Source organism: Herpailurus yagouaroundi, unplaced genomic scaffold (genome assembly GCF_014898765.1).
Source record: "Herpailurus yagouaroundi ecotype Mexico unplaced genomic scaffold, PumYag 216, whole genome shotgun sequence".
NCBI lineage: Eukaryota > Metazoa > Chordata > Mammalia > Carnivora > Felidae > Herpailurus > Herpailurus yagouaroundi.
Window position 1 is genome coordinate 4,088,471 of NW_024412447.1, and position 13,122 is coordinate 4,101,592.

The window sequence follows — 13,122 nt, forward strand, 5'->3', positions numbered from 1 at the left end:
TGAGCCGCCCCGGCACCCCCAAAGGCTTACCCTTTCAATGCTCACAAGAACCCCCCTCACTCCACGGCTCAATTCAGCGAGAGTCCGCTGTGTCTGGACTCTTAGGACAGCAGCCTGGGTGGGTCCTGCCCCTCACCCTCTCCTCTCTCAGATCAGCCTGCCACCCCGCTCCGGGCCACTGTCACCTGCCTACAGCAAGCACCACTCCCTTTCAGCACCCCTGTCTCCGGCTCCTCCAGTCCAGGTGGGTGCCAGGGGGGCCTTTCCCAGCTGGAGATGGGACTGCTCCCTCCGCCGGCTCTAATGCGTTCACCTCACCTGGCTGCCCGCCCCACCTCACCTGTGCTTTTGAGCACCCGGTGTGTTGACAAGACCCCGGGGCCCCAGCACATGCCGCCCGCTTTTCCAGAAAGCCTTGGCCTCGAGTCTCCTCCCAGCTCCCTCTGACTCTTGGCTTCAAAAAGCACACAGTCGGACGGAAAGCCCCGAGTTCGGCTCCTGCCACCACCCCTCACCAGCTCCGCTACGTGGGGCAACAGCCGCCTCCTGGGGTCGTCGTGAGGACTGACCAGGACCACGCACACAGCGGCATCTTCTAGAGCAACCACTCAAACGACCGCAGCGATGCGGACACGCCTGCCCCCCCCCCCCCCCCCCCCCCGGCCTCCGCCCCCTGCTGCCTCCCTGAGTCCCGTCACTGCGCACAAGCCCCGGTCGGGTCCCACCGCCCCCCAGGCCCTCAGGCGCTAGAGGACAGCCCGCCTCTCCTCCACCCCGGCAGACAGGCAGCAGGTACGCGAACGTCTGCCACGCGAGGGCCCGAGCCGCTCACGTCCCCCTGCCGCCTCTCAAGCCTCCGAAGGGCCAGCGGCGGCCACGGCGGAGCCGCCAGGCCCCCTCACCTGAGGTCCTTCAGCCGCTTGCAATGCTTCAGCATGTCCGAGAGGGCGGACGTGTAGACCACCTTCCCCATCAGGCCCAGGTTGGCCAGCGACAGGGACTGCAGCTGCTGGCACTGCAGGCCGATGCTGACCAGCCCGGAGCCCGTCAGGATGCCGGGCAGCTGGGCCAGCGTCAGGTGCCTCAGGAAGGCCAGCTGGCCGACGGCGGCCACCTCCGAGTCCCCGACGCTCTGCGCCCGGCTGCAGGGCGGGAGGGAGTTGCGGATGGCGGGCTCGTTGCGCGGCATGGCAGAGGAGAAGCTGGACCCGATGAGCTCGAGGCGTTCCAGAAAGGGAACGTTCTTCAGCAGAGCCCAGAACACGGAGGAGGGCTGGGGGGCCGCCTGCCCCGGGAGGGGGCCGGAATACGACTGCACGCCGATGCGCACCTTCTTGCCAAAGCCGCGGGGCACGGCGTGCGGGGCGGGCTGGGCCGGGGCGCGGTCGGCCCGCGGCGCCGCCTCGGCCACGGAGCACACGGGCAGGGACAGGGAGCGCAGGCGGCGCAGCCGGGCCAGCAGCTGGCAGAGGTGGCGGCCCGGGCCGTCGGCGCTGTGGTGGTGGGCGGCCGACAGGTTGAGGTGCTGCAGGTTGTGGCAGGACGCCACGAGCGTCTCCAGGATGCCGCTGTCGATATCGTCCTCCGCCTTGCGGAGCAGCGAGTCCGGGGACAGGCAGTGCACGCAGCCGCTGAGGTTCAGGCTGGCCAGGCTCCGCAGGTCCCTCCCGCCGTTGATGACCCGCTGGATCAGGTGGCCGCCGGACAGGGCGCAGCGGCTGAAGCTGAAGTAGAAGGGGTTGTTGAACTTCATGTGCTGGAGGAGGGACGAGCCGTTGAGCCAGGACTTGGGCAGCTGCAGGGCGTCCAGCGCGACGTTGCGGGCCATGGAGTCCAGGAGGTTCTTGGTGGCCCCGCTCTCCGCGAAGCTGCCGGGCACGGAGATGAGGAAGGCGTGGAGGTTCTCGGGCGTGCGGTCGCTGAGCACGGCCAGGTAGAGCCGCACCACCTCCTGGTTGATGTAGCCGGGCGCCAGGCGCGCGTAGAACACCCGCAGGTTCTGGTAGTGGGGCACGTTGCTCTGGCCCACCATGAGCTGGCCCGACAGGACGGCGCCCTCCCGCGTGCGGTCGAGGATCTCGAAGTAGAGCAGCAGCTTCTCGAGGCTGGTGCAGCAGGGCACCACGCCGTACGAGGGCGTGTACAGCGTCTGCTTGAGCTCCCGCACGCGGCTCAGCGTGGCCTTGCACTCGCCGCTCAGCTGGCCGGCATCGAAGCCGGGGCTCACGTCGATGGCCAGGGAGCGCAGGTGCTGCAGGGCCGACAGCATCTTGGAGAGGCGCACGGAGGTCAGGTGGCAGCCAGACAGGTTGACCTTCACCAGGCCGCGGCAGCGGGCGACGTGCTCGATGGTGGCGCCCGACAGCCAGTAGCAGCCGGCCATGTCGAGCTGCTGGATCTCGCGGCCGATCTCCTTCACCACCTGCTTCACCTTGTCCTCGCTCGCCTGTGGGGTGGGACGGGACGGAACGGGGAGGGGCGGGGAGGAAGGAAAGGGGCTGAAGGCACCGGGCGGCTCCTTCCCCTTCATCCCTCGGCCCACACCCTCCCCCTCAGCAGTGGACAACCCGGAGCCGCGAGGGGCCCGGCAGGGGCTCTGCGCTCCAGCAGAGGAGGGACACCGGAGGGGAGAGCCGGCCCCTGCCTCCCCTCCCCACAGGCCTACCGGAAGCCAGCAGTCGAGAACCCCCAGCTGGGCGCGAATGTAAACCGGTGCAGCGGGTGTGGAAAAGTGTGGTGGTGCCTCCTTAAGCTAAAGCCAGGGTTACCATGTGACCCAGCAACTCCACCAAGGGAACGGAAGACACAGGGACTCAATCCGTGCCCGTCACGCACACAGCAGCACTACCCACAGCAACAACGGGTGGCAACAACCCAAACGTCCACCAACAAAGGATAAACAAAACGCGGTCTACGCACGCAAAGGAGTACCATTTGGCCACACGGTGACGCTCTGACACGTGCCACAACATGGTGAACCTGGAGGACGTGACGCTAGGTGAAACAGGCCAGTCCGAGAAGATCCCATGGTGTGTGACTCCACTCACAGGAAATACCCACAATAGGCAAATTCACAAACGGAAAGCAGAGCAGAAGTTACTAGGGGCTGGGGAAAGGGGCAGGGGGAGTCACCGTTTAACGGATCCAGAGTTTCCGTTCAGGGTGATGGAAAAGTTCCGGAAACACTGACGATGGTTGCACGACACCACAGAGGTAATCCTGCGTACCGGACAGCGTCGTGCACTTAAAACCGGTGAAGACGGTAAGTGTTATTATGTGATGCGGGCGGGAGGGGGGGGGGGGGGAGGGGTTCGAATCACGTGATGAAGTCGTGGCCTGGAGACCCAACCTGGCTGTCACTGCCCTTTACATCGTAAGCATTTTCACATCATTAGACATTCCTCAAAAATATTCCTCACTGCTTAGGTGAGCCACATTACGTCTGGTCATGGAAGCCAGCAGCCGACAGCTGCCCGTCCCGGCTGTGCCAGCGAGGCCTTCAGAAACCACACTGCCTCGAGCACCCGCGCACGTCACGTTCGTGCATCCCGATCACTGCTCTAAGCTAAACTCGCGCACACACAGCCGTGCAGGGGCAGGACACACGCATCGGAAATGCTCCAGACACACTGTGCCGGGGCAGATGCCCTTCCCTCTACAGGAAAGAACCCTCACAGGCAGGAAGCCTGACCCTGGCTCTGGGGAGTGGGCTCGGCTGCCCCCTACCCCCACCCCCAGCAGAGAGGGGCACAGTGCATTCTCCTGTAAAGAGCCAAGCTCTGGAGGGGCCTCACTCTGGGTTCAAATGCAAAGCTTCACAACAACAGTAAGGAAACCTTCCCACAGTCTCCTAAAACTTGGGTCTAGGTCAAGTCCTCTATTTTTATCTTTAAGATATGTCGGGGCGCCTGGGTGGCTCAGTCGGCTAAGCGTCCGACTTCGGCTCAGGTCACGATCTCGTGGTATGTGAGTTCGAGCCCTGCATCGGGCTCTGTGCTGACTGCTCAGAGCCTGGAGCCTGTTTCAGATTCTGTGTCTCCCTCTCTCTCTGACCCTCCCCCGTTCATGCTCTGTCTCTCTCTGTCTCAAAAATAAATAAATGTTAAAAAAAAAAAATTTTTTTTTAAAAAAAAGATATGTCGTCAGTTGACTTTCAACAAAAGTTGCAAGGCAATCATACAAAAGAATGAAACCTTGCCATTTGTGACAACGTGGATGGATCTAGATGGTTTAATGCCGAGGGAAATAAGTCAAATACCACATGATTTCACTCATATGTGAATTTAAGGAACAAAAAAGCAGGGGTGCCTGGGTGGCTCGGTCAGTTAAGCGTCCAACTCTTGGTTTTGGCTCAGGACATGATCTCGTGGTTGGTGGGTTCAAGCTCCACATCTTTGCTGATAGTGCAGAGCCTGCTTGGGATTCTCTCTCTCCCTCTCTGCCCCTCATCTTCTCACTCTCGCACAAAAATAAATAAAACATTTTCTTTTTAATTTTAAAAAACAGGGGTGCCTGGGTGGCTTAGTCAGTTAAGCATCTGACTTTCTGCTCCAGTCATGATCTCATGGCTTGTGGGTTCAAGCCCTGCATCAGGCTCTGTGCTGACAGCTCAGAGCCTAGAGCCTGCTTCGGATTCTGAGTCTCCTTCTCTCTCTCTGCCCCTTCCCCCGCTCACATTCTGTCTCTCTCTCTCTCTCTCTCTCTCTCTCTCTCAAAATAAATAAACTTAATAACAATAGCCAATTTTTTTAATTAAAAAATAAATAAATAAATAAAAGAAACAAAAGAGCAAAGGCAAAAGAGACAGGCAGACAGACAGACAAACCAAGAAACAGACTCTTAAGTACAGAGAACGAACTGATAACTGATGGTGACCTGAGGGGAGGGGATGGGGAAATGAGAGAAAGAGGTGACAAGGGTTCAGGGGCACACTTGTCATGATGAGCACACGGTGACGTATGGAAGTGTTGAATCACTAAATCGTATACCTGAAACTAATATAACACTGTATGTTAACTATACTGGAATTAAATATATAGAGAATAAAAAAAAATTACAGGGCGATTTAACAAGGAAAGGACGACCCTGTCGATAAGTGATGTTGCAACCATGAGGAGCCGCATGCAAAAAAGCAGCCCTCGATCCCTACCTCACACCACATACAGAGATGAACACAACAGGGATTGGATGCATACCAGAAGAACTAAAGCTGTAAGACTTCTGTAAGACAACAGCAGAAAATCTTCACGACCTCAGGTCTAACAAAATTTTCTTCAACAGAAATGCAAAACACACGAACTCAGAAAAAAAAAAATCAATAAATTGTACTTCAACTTAAATTCAGACACTTACGCTCTCAAAAGATCCCGTTAAAAAAAGAGGAAAAGCAAGCCAGACTGCGAGAGAAAGTACGACACAGGCACCCGACAAGGGACACAGAGTACGTGAGAATTCCTGTAACTCCACGAGAAGAAGCCCTACACAGCTGCTTCGGGAAAGAAGATACACCAAGAGCCCAGCCCCGGACGGAAACAGCACGGCTGCCATCCCAGCGCCCTTCCCCCCACCCCGCGACGCCAGGTGAAAAGGCACAAGGCGATGCCCGCCCTGGCCGTCAGAGAGCGGCCTGGCGGGAAGGTCGCGCAGCGGCTGAAACCCGGCACGCAGCTGCTGGGGGGCGAGATGGGGCCTCCCCCGCACCACCAAAGTGCCAACACCCGCCGCGGACCCGGAAGCCCGCTCCTGGGGTACCTGCCGGGAGGTCGGCCTCCCTCCCAGCACCACATCCACCGAGCCTGCGCCCTCCCCCCGGGGCCACACTGGCCGTGCCTTCCAGTCTCTAGCTTTTATCACCTAACCATGTGTCTCGGAGGTTGAGCGGGTCAGGACTCGGAGCTCCCACCTTCTTTGTCACCAGCCGCACGGCGCCCCCCCTGCCAGGCTGTGCCGGTCCTCGGAGGGGCACGTGGGCCGTCCCCATCCCCGCCCGTGGGCCAGCACCACCTCGCGACCCGCACCTCACCTCATAGTCCTTCTGCAGCAGCACAGTGTGGGTAAGGCTCTTGTCCAGGCACAGAACTGCAAGCTTCCGGCAGGTGCGCCGGACATTCAGAACCAGGTCTGTGCTGGGCACGTGGCTCAGGATGTGCAGGAGGATCTCATCCGAGAAGCCGAGAAGGTGGGCGCCCACCGCCATAGTGGCTGCTGCAGGGGGCGCGTCGCGCTCGTTGGACGTGTCCTGTAGATAAGGGGGGGCGGGGAGAAAGACACCGAATTCCCACGGGATCCCTGAGGTGGCCTTCAGCCTGGCCTCCTCGGCCAAGGACAGATGCCAAGGGAAGCCGTCAGCACAGTCTGTGGGAAAGAAGGTACTTTCACCAAAACCCTTACCTGCGGAGCCAGAGCCCGTGCCATTCAACACCCCCTTTCGCATCTGCACACCAGGGTCTCTCCTCAAAAGAGAGGCAAAATGAAATGGCAATTTTTTTCCAAATGTAAGAGACCGTTCCCACTAAAGGTCTCCCATCAAGCCCGCCATGTTGCGGACTCCACTTCTGACCATCGGCCAACGTTCTCCATTTGGGAAGGAGGCTCTTCTCCCGCTGCCCCCCAGCCTCACGCTATATTCTTAACATGCTCGGGTAGCAGGATTCTATCAAGAAACAATAGAGGTGGGGAAAAAAATAAATAAATAAGAGGGGCGCCTGGCGGGGGGGGCAGGGGGGCTCATCCAGTTAAGCGTCTGACTCTCGATTTCGGCTCAGGTCACAATCTCATGGTTCCTGGGTTCGAGCCCCACATCAGGCTCCGTGCTGACAGCACAGAGCCTGCTTGGGATTCTCTCGGTCTCCCTCTTTTTCTGCCCCTCCCCCACTCAAGCTCTCACTCTCAAAATAAACATTAAAAAAAAAACCAACGAAGACTGGGGATAACAACATGTCTTCACCTGTTGGGGTTGCTGGGACGGGCGTCAGGCCCTCAAACAGTGGCAGACAGCAGCTCTTTCCAGCACTGCCATTAAGGAAGGGCAGTATAGCCCTTATAAAGAAGAAATCGCACCTCCTAGACCGACATCTTTACATTGCCGAGGCTACTACCAGATGATGGGAACTGCACAATTTACCCCCACTTATCACACGATCTGGCTAGAAACTCGGATCAGTACTTCCCACAAGATGTCCACACATTTCACTGTGTTTCTGTAAATATCTGCAAAAGGTTTTCTTCCGTGACGCGGGCCTCCCGCCTCTCCTGGGCTGATGTGTACAACCCGGCGGGAGAGGGGGCTCACCCTTCGTCGGTGTGACAGGAAATTCCCAAGTCAAGGGCAAAGGGACTGGAGGCTCTCAGGGGAGCCCATGGTGGAGGGATCCCCGTATCTTCCCGGCACTTCCCAGAAGGGATCCTCTTGCCTCTAAAGCATCCTCACCCACCGAAGGGGTGCCTGTCTGACCACTCCCAGGAGAGGGCACCCAGGATTATTTCCACCGCCTGTCTCCAAGCCCCCCTCCTCCAACCAGACTTCTCTTCTGTACAGATGTGCACCGATGGAAGCCCTGAGACCTGGAGAGCCCTGCTGCTGCCGTGGCAACCGTGAAGTCTGGGAAGGGAGAGCCTGCCTGCACACCCCACACAGCCTCCAGGGCTCTCCCGGGCTCTGTGACTGGAGCCCCCTTCTCTGTCCCCCCAAGTGTTCCCCAGGCCTGGGAAAGGGTTTCCGCAAACATTTTCCACGGTGGAACAGCACGGGCCCTTCCCATGTGCCTTCACTGTCCTCCTTTCCATCTGAGGTGCCTTCGATCCTGTCTCTCTCCTCCCAAGGTTTGTGAGGGTAGACGACAGCCGTCAGACCCAAGTCCGCAGTGCTCTGGGTCGCTGAATTCTGGGGCTAGTGTTCTCAACCATTAGTGACTTTCCGTAGCTCGGCGCGTCCCAGAGCCAATCACAGGGATCACCCAGGCATGTATTACAAGTGATGATTCCCAGGTGCGCCTGGGTGGTTCAGTTGTTTAAGCATCTGACTTCAGCTCAGGTCATGATCTCATGGTTCGTGGGTTCGAGCCCCACATCGGGCTCTGTGCTGACAGCTCAGAGCCTGGATCCTGCTTCACATTCTGTGTCTCCCTCTCTCTCTGACCTTCCCCCATTCATGCTCTGTCTCTCTCTGTCTCAAAAATGAATAAACGTTAAAAAAAACTTTTTTTTAAATAAATGAATAAAAATAAGCAAAAAGACTTAAAAGTATTTTTAAAAATAAAATAAAATGTAAGGGGGGAAAAAGAGTTTTATGCCCTTTTCAGAACGTAACATTTCACACAAAAAAATTTTAAGCAAAGACAAAACAAAACAAAAAAACAAAACCTTAGGCAGAATTAAGTACTGAAACTTCAGTACCTGCCCCAAAATCATCCCCTCCCAGATGTTCACATTGGGCAGCCCAAGAAATCATAGGTCTCACAAATCAACTGAAGAGGTGTCTGGAATGATCTAAATAAGTCAACGGGAGACAGAGATGAAACAAGGCTGGTCATGTGTTAACAACTATTAACTCTGGGCAATGGGAGGGCACCTGGCTGGCTCGGTTGGTGGAACACGTGATTCTTGATCTTGGAGTTGTGAGTTCAAGCCCCACACCGGGCATAAAACTTACTTAAAAAAACAAATAAAGAGGGGTGCCTGAGTAGCTCAGTCGGTTAAGCGTCTGACTTTGGCTCAGATCATGATCTTGCAACTCGTGATTTCGAGCCCCGCACTGCACTCCTCACTGGCAGTACAGAGCCTGCTTGGGATTCTCTCTCTCTCTCAGATAAATAAATAAACTTAAAAAGAAAAAAAGGAACACTAAATGCAAAAAAAACACATTTTTTTCAATAACTGGCCAATGGATCTAACAGAAAGGCTCATTATAGCGCTCTTTCATGATGTAAAATTGTAAAATATAGCATATTTTACGTCATAAAACCTGTGTTAAACCACAACACCAGTCTCAAGAGGTGCACAATTTTATGGGTTTCCATAAATTTTCTGTCCCACTTCTCAGGTCTCTGTTTCTCTTAGCAATTTCTAGAAATGTCCCCTGCCTGCCTCGTGCCTCTAAGCCTTTCCACAAGCTGTTTCCCTCCACCGGACAGGCCACCACACAGGAAAACTGCTCCTGTCAGAACTTTGGCTCAAAGGCTCAAATGCAACGAAGCCCTCGCAGCATCTGGCACCCCGCTTACCTCACCCTCACCACGCCCATCCACCGCCGGACCAGGTACCCTCCTCCCCTCACCCCAGCCTCATCGGATGACGCTTATCTCCTCACTAGGCCAGGAATGGCTCCTGAACGGGGATCGTTTTTTAATTTCCAAGAGTTAAGAAAACACCAAACCAGGTGAGGCAACGGACCATGGCTTCGGAATCATTTGAAGCATTACGAAAACCGCAGACCACTACTCCCAGAAACTCTGGAAGCCATCCTGGGCACCTGCATTTTAAAGCCAGTTATGAGGGGCGCCTGGGTGGCTCAGTCGGTTAAGCATCCGACTCTTGATTTCTGCTCTGGTCATGACCTCACGGCCGGTCGTGAAACTGAGCCCCACATCAGGCTCTGCACTGACGGCGTGGAGGTTGCCTGGGATCTTCTCCTTCCCTCTGCCCCTCTCCTCTGTTCACCTGTGCACATGCGCACTCCCTGTCTCTCTCACACAAAAGTAAACTTAAAAAAATAAAAATAAAAACAAACACCTTTCAAAGCCAGTAATGACTTTCAACATCAGACCACCTCATCTGGAATCCTACAGCGGGGATAGCTGCACACTATGTTTTTCAAAACCACTCTGGGGCACCTGGTTGGCTCAGTTGGTAGAGCATGCAACTCTTGATCTCAGGGTTGTGAGTTCAAGCCCCACATTGGGCATAAAGCTTACTTTAAAAAGATAAAGTTAAAGCTGTGGATTTTATTTATTTATTTATTTATTTATTTATTTATTTATTTATTTATGAGAGAGTGCAAGCAGGGGAGGGGCAGACAGAAGGGGACAGAGGATCTGAAGCAGGTTCTGTGCTGACAAGCTGACAGCAGCGGGCCAGATGCGGGGCTCCAACTCACGAACCGTAAGATCATGACCTGAGCCCAAGTCTGACGCTCAACCGACTGAGCCACCCAGGCGCCCCCTAACACTGTGAATTTCATGGTATGTGAACTATAGATCAACAAATAATCAACAGACCATCCCAGAAGGGACCTTGATTTCCACACCCAGGGTAGAAAGAGACGGCCCTCTCTCCTCTCAACTCAAGAGCCGCCCACAAAGCAACGAGAGAGGCCTCACTGGCCAGGTCGCTTCAAGGAACACAGGGGCCTTTGTGCCAGCCCCCCGGGGCCCCGCAAGTACACACGATTACCTGAATCTGTTAACACAGCCAGGCTACCCCACAACTCTTCCTTTTAGAGCTGCAGCTTTCCAGCCCTTCAATCCTCCCACCAGTCTGCAGGCATGTCCCACGGTCCCACACCGTCCTTCTCAATCAAGGGGCCACTTCTAAGCCTAATTCACTTCAAAGGAAGAGGCGCGGTCACCAACACCCAGCCCCGTTCGAAAAACACTTGAACCTCTGACTCCAGTTCCCCAGAGCCTAGGTAAGCCCCTAAGACAGGAAGTGCACTCAAGGGTCCAAGTCCCACGTGCTACATATACACACAGGTGCACACAAATACACATAAAGAAAGGCAGGAAGCAACAACAGGAAAGACACTAGTCAGAGTCCGAACCCCCATACCTCGGTATGCAGCTAAAATACCTTGCACCACATTACAGGGACTCAGACCCAGACTTGTGGAGCGCTGGGGAAGGAATTCTGGGCTAAGTCAGAAGTCTCCCGGGTGAAATGGCCCTTCCTCCATTACCCCCCAAGTCACACAAGCAGGCACAGAGCGAAGTGCTGAAAAGGACTGAAACTGAGCATTCAAAGATAGAGGACGGGGTGCACAGCGGGCATGGAAGAGGAAAGTCTCATAGCTCCAAGGGCTGAGCCCAGGTACATGGGAAAAGGGCCTGAGAGGCCTAGAGGAGCCTGGAAACTCTGGGGGCGCAGAGGAGGGGAAGAACTCCGGCGATCACGACTGCGGGGCTGGGAAAGGGCTGGAAAACCCAAGGAGCAGAGAGCTTGTGCCTTCGGAACGGAGTGGTGAGGACCGGGGAGGGATGGGGGCGGGATGAGGCAAGGATGGGGCAGGGGGCAAGGCCAAGACAGGGATGGGAAGGACCCGGCGAGGCCGAGGCCAGGGTCGGGGCAGGAAGGACCAAACAGGGCAGACGCCAGGGCTGGGGTGGAAAGGGCCAAGCGGCACCGAGCTGGGGGTCGAGGTCGGGACGGGAAGGATGGAGCGGGATAGGCGGCTGGACGGAAAGGACGCAAGGGGACCGGGGAGAGATGGGAAGGCCCGAGCGAAGCCAAGGCCGCGCGGCAGGAAGGGGAGCGGAGAGAGGCGCCGGCCGTACCTCTCCGGAGCTGGCCATGTCGAAGGCGGGCGGGGCCGCGGCCGCGGGAGCCGCAGCCCCAAGGCCTCCCCCTGGCCCGCCAGGGATGCTCAAAGCCGGCGCGTCCGCGACTCCACAGAGACCCCGGGAGGGGGCGGGGGCTCCAGCCACTTCCGGCGCCTGCTTACGCACTTCCTCTCGCCAGTCGGCCTGTCCCGCGCGGCCGCCATGTTGGGTGCGGCGCCCGTGCCAGAGGTCCTGCTAGGGCGCGGGGTGAGCCCGAGAGGACCTCATCTGCTCAGCCGCAGCTGGCTCTCTGGCCTGGCTCCTTTCCCCCTCCTCTGCTCTCTGCAGGCTCCTTTCCAGCCCCACTGGCCTCTTCCTGTCCGGGCAGCACTCTCCTGCCTCCAGGCCTTGGCCTTTGCGTCCCCATGCCTGCAAGAACCACCCGCGGGGAGCGGGGCCCCTGCCCACCGTGCAGAAAACAGCCTCCCCTCCTCCACGTCCTCACATTCCCACACCTAAATTTGCTCCTTACCCTGTATTTTTTCTTCATAGCCCTTTGCACTGTCTGACCTACTGTGTCTTTCTCTTTTCTTTTTTCTTTGTTGTTCTCTTCCTGTACTCAGGGGCAGGGATTCCAGGTACCTAGGCTGCTGCCTGACGCGTAATAGGCACTGAATAAAGACTTGCTGGGTAAATGAACAGGTGGCTGATGTGCCGTCACCCCTTAACGCTTTGTATATAGAAATCACTTACACATAAAAATCCGTGGGGAAAAACTGGGGTCAGAATTGGTGCTGACTCCTGAGTGACCTTAAGCGTGTGTATGTTTCCTGTGGTTGGTGGAACAAAGGGCCACGATCTGGGGGCGGGGAGGGAGGGGGGGTTAAACCACAGAAATGTATTCTCTCACAGTTGTGGAGGCCAAAAGTAGGAAACAAAGATGGTGATTGGGCCATGTTCCAGTGGCTCGCAGGAAGAATCCCTTCTTGCTCTTCCTAGCTTTGGGTGATGGCCAACAATCCTTGGCTTGCAACTCTATGGCTCCCAAGTTCTTCCTCTGTCTTTGCAGGGCCCTCTCCCCCCCCCCCCCCGGCCCCCCCCCCGCCCGGGGCGGGTTCACACATTTGTATCCTTTCTTATAGGCACCTGTCATGTTAGATTTAGAATCCATGTTAATCCAGGGTGACCTTATCTTAACTAATGACATATGCAAAGAGCTTGCTTCCAAATAAGGTCACATTCTCAGGTTCTGGGCGGAGGTCAATCTTTGGGGGACACGTATTCAACCTAGTACATCAGGTTTCATATCCTACTCTCCTGGAGCCTCATTTTCCTCCCACTTCATTGGGTTGAGCCTTTTGTATCAAGAGGCCTTTGATGAGCTCCTCCTGTGGGTGGACCATCCTGGGGGCAGGCACAGTCCTTGCCTCAAAGAGTTCCTGGTTTAGTCAACAGTTAAATACAACTTCAGGCATAACAAGAGTGTTAATGGAGATCCCATTGTTCACCATTGGAGTCTTGACAATGGAGCCCAACTATGACCTAGACAGGTATCTGGAGTTTCCCAGAGGCCCAAGGTTTCTCCTCCCGTCCTCCTGACTCCGGGACCCATTCCTTCTTTTCCCCTTGTAATCTGTAATCAGGTATGTTT

At 56.1% G+C, this 13,122-nt stretch overlaps 1 protein-coding gene across 4 annotated transcripts in view; it reads right to left on the reverse strand.

Annotated features, from left to right (window-relative positions):
* FBXL18 (F-box and leucine rich repeat protein 18) overlaps nucleotides 1–11,628 on the reverse strand; it is a 75,860-nt gene extending 64,232 nt beyond the window's left edge. For all 4 annotated transcript variants that reach the window (XM_040455789.1, XM_040455790.1, XM_040455788.1 and 1 more), the window contains exons 1-3: nucleotides 11,487–11,628; nucleotides 6,023–6,238; nucleotides 903–2,446 (exon numbers count right to left, since the gene is read on the reverse strand). In XM_040455789.1, coding sequence (XP_040311723.1) covers nucleotides 903–2,446; nucleotides 6,023–6,238; nucleotides 11,487–11,504 — 1,778 coding nt within the window. In that variant the 5' untranslated portion in view covers nucleotides 11,505–11,628. The remainder of the gene's footprint in view (nucleotides 1–902; nucleotides 2,447–6,022; nucleotides 6,239–11,486) is intronic.
* Nucleotides 11,629–13,122: the final 1,494 nt, after the last annotated feature.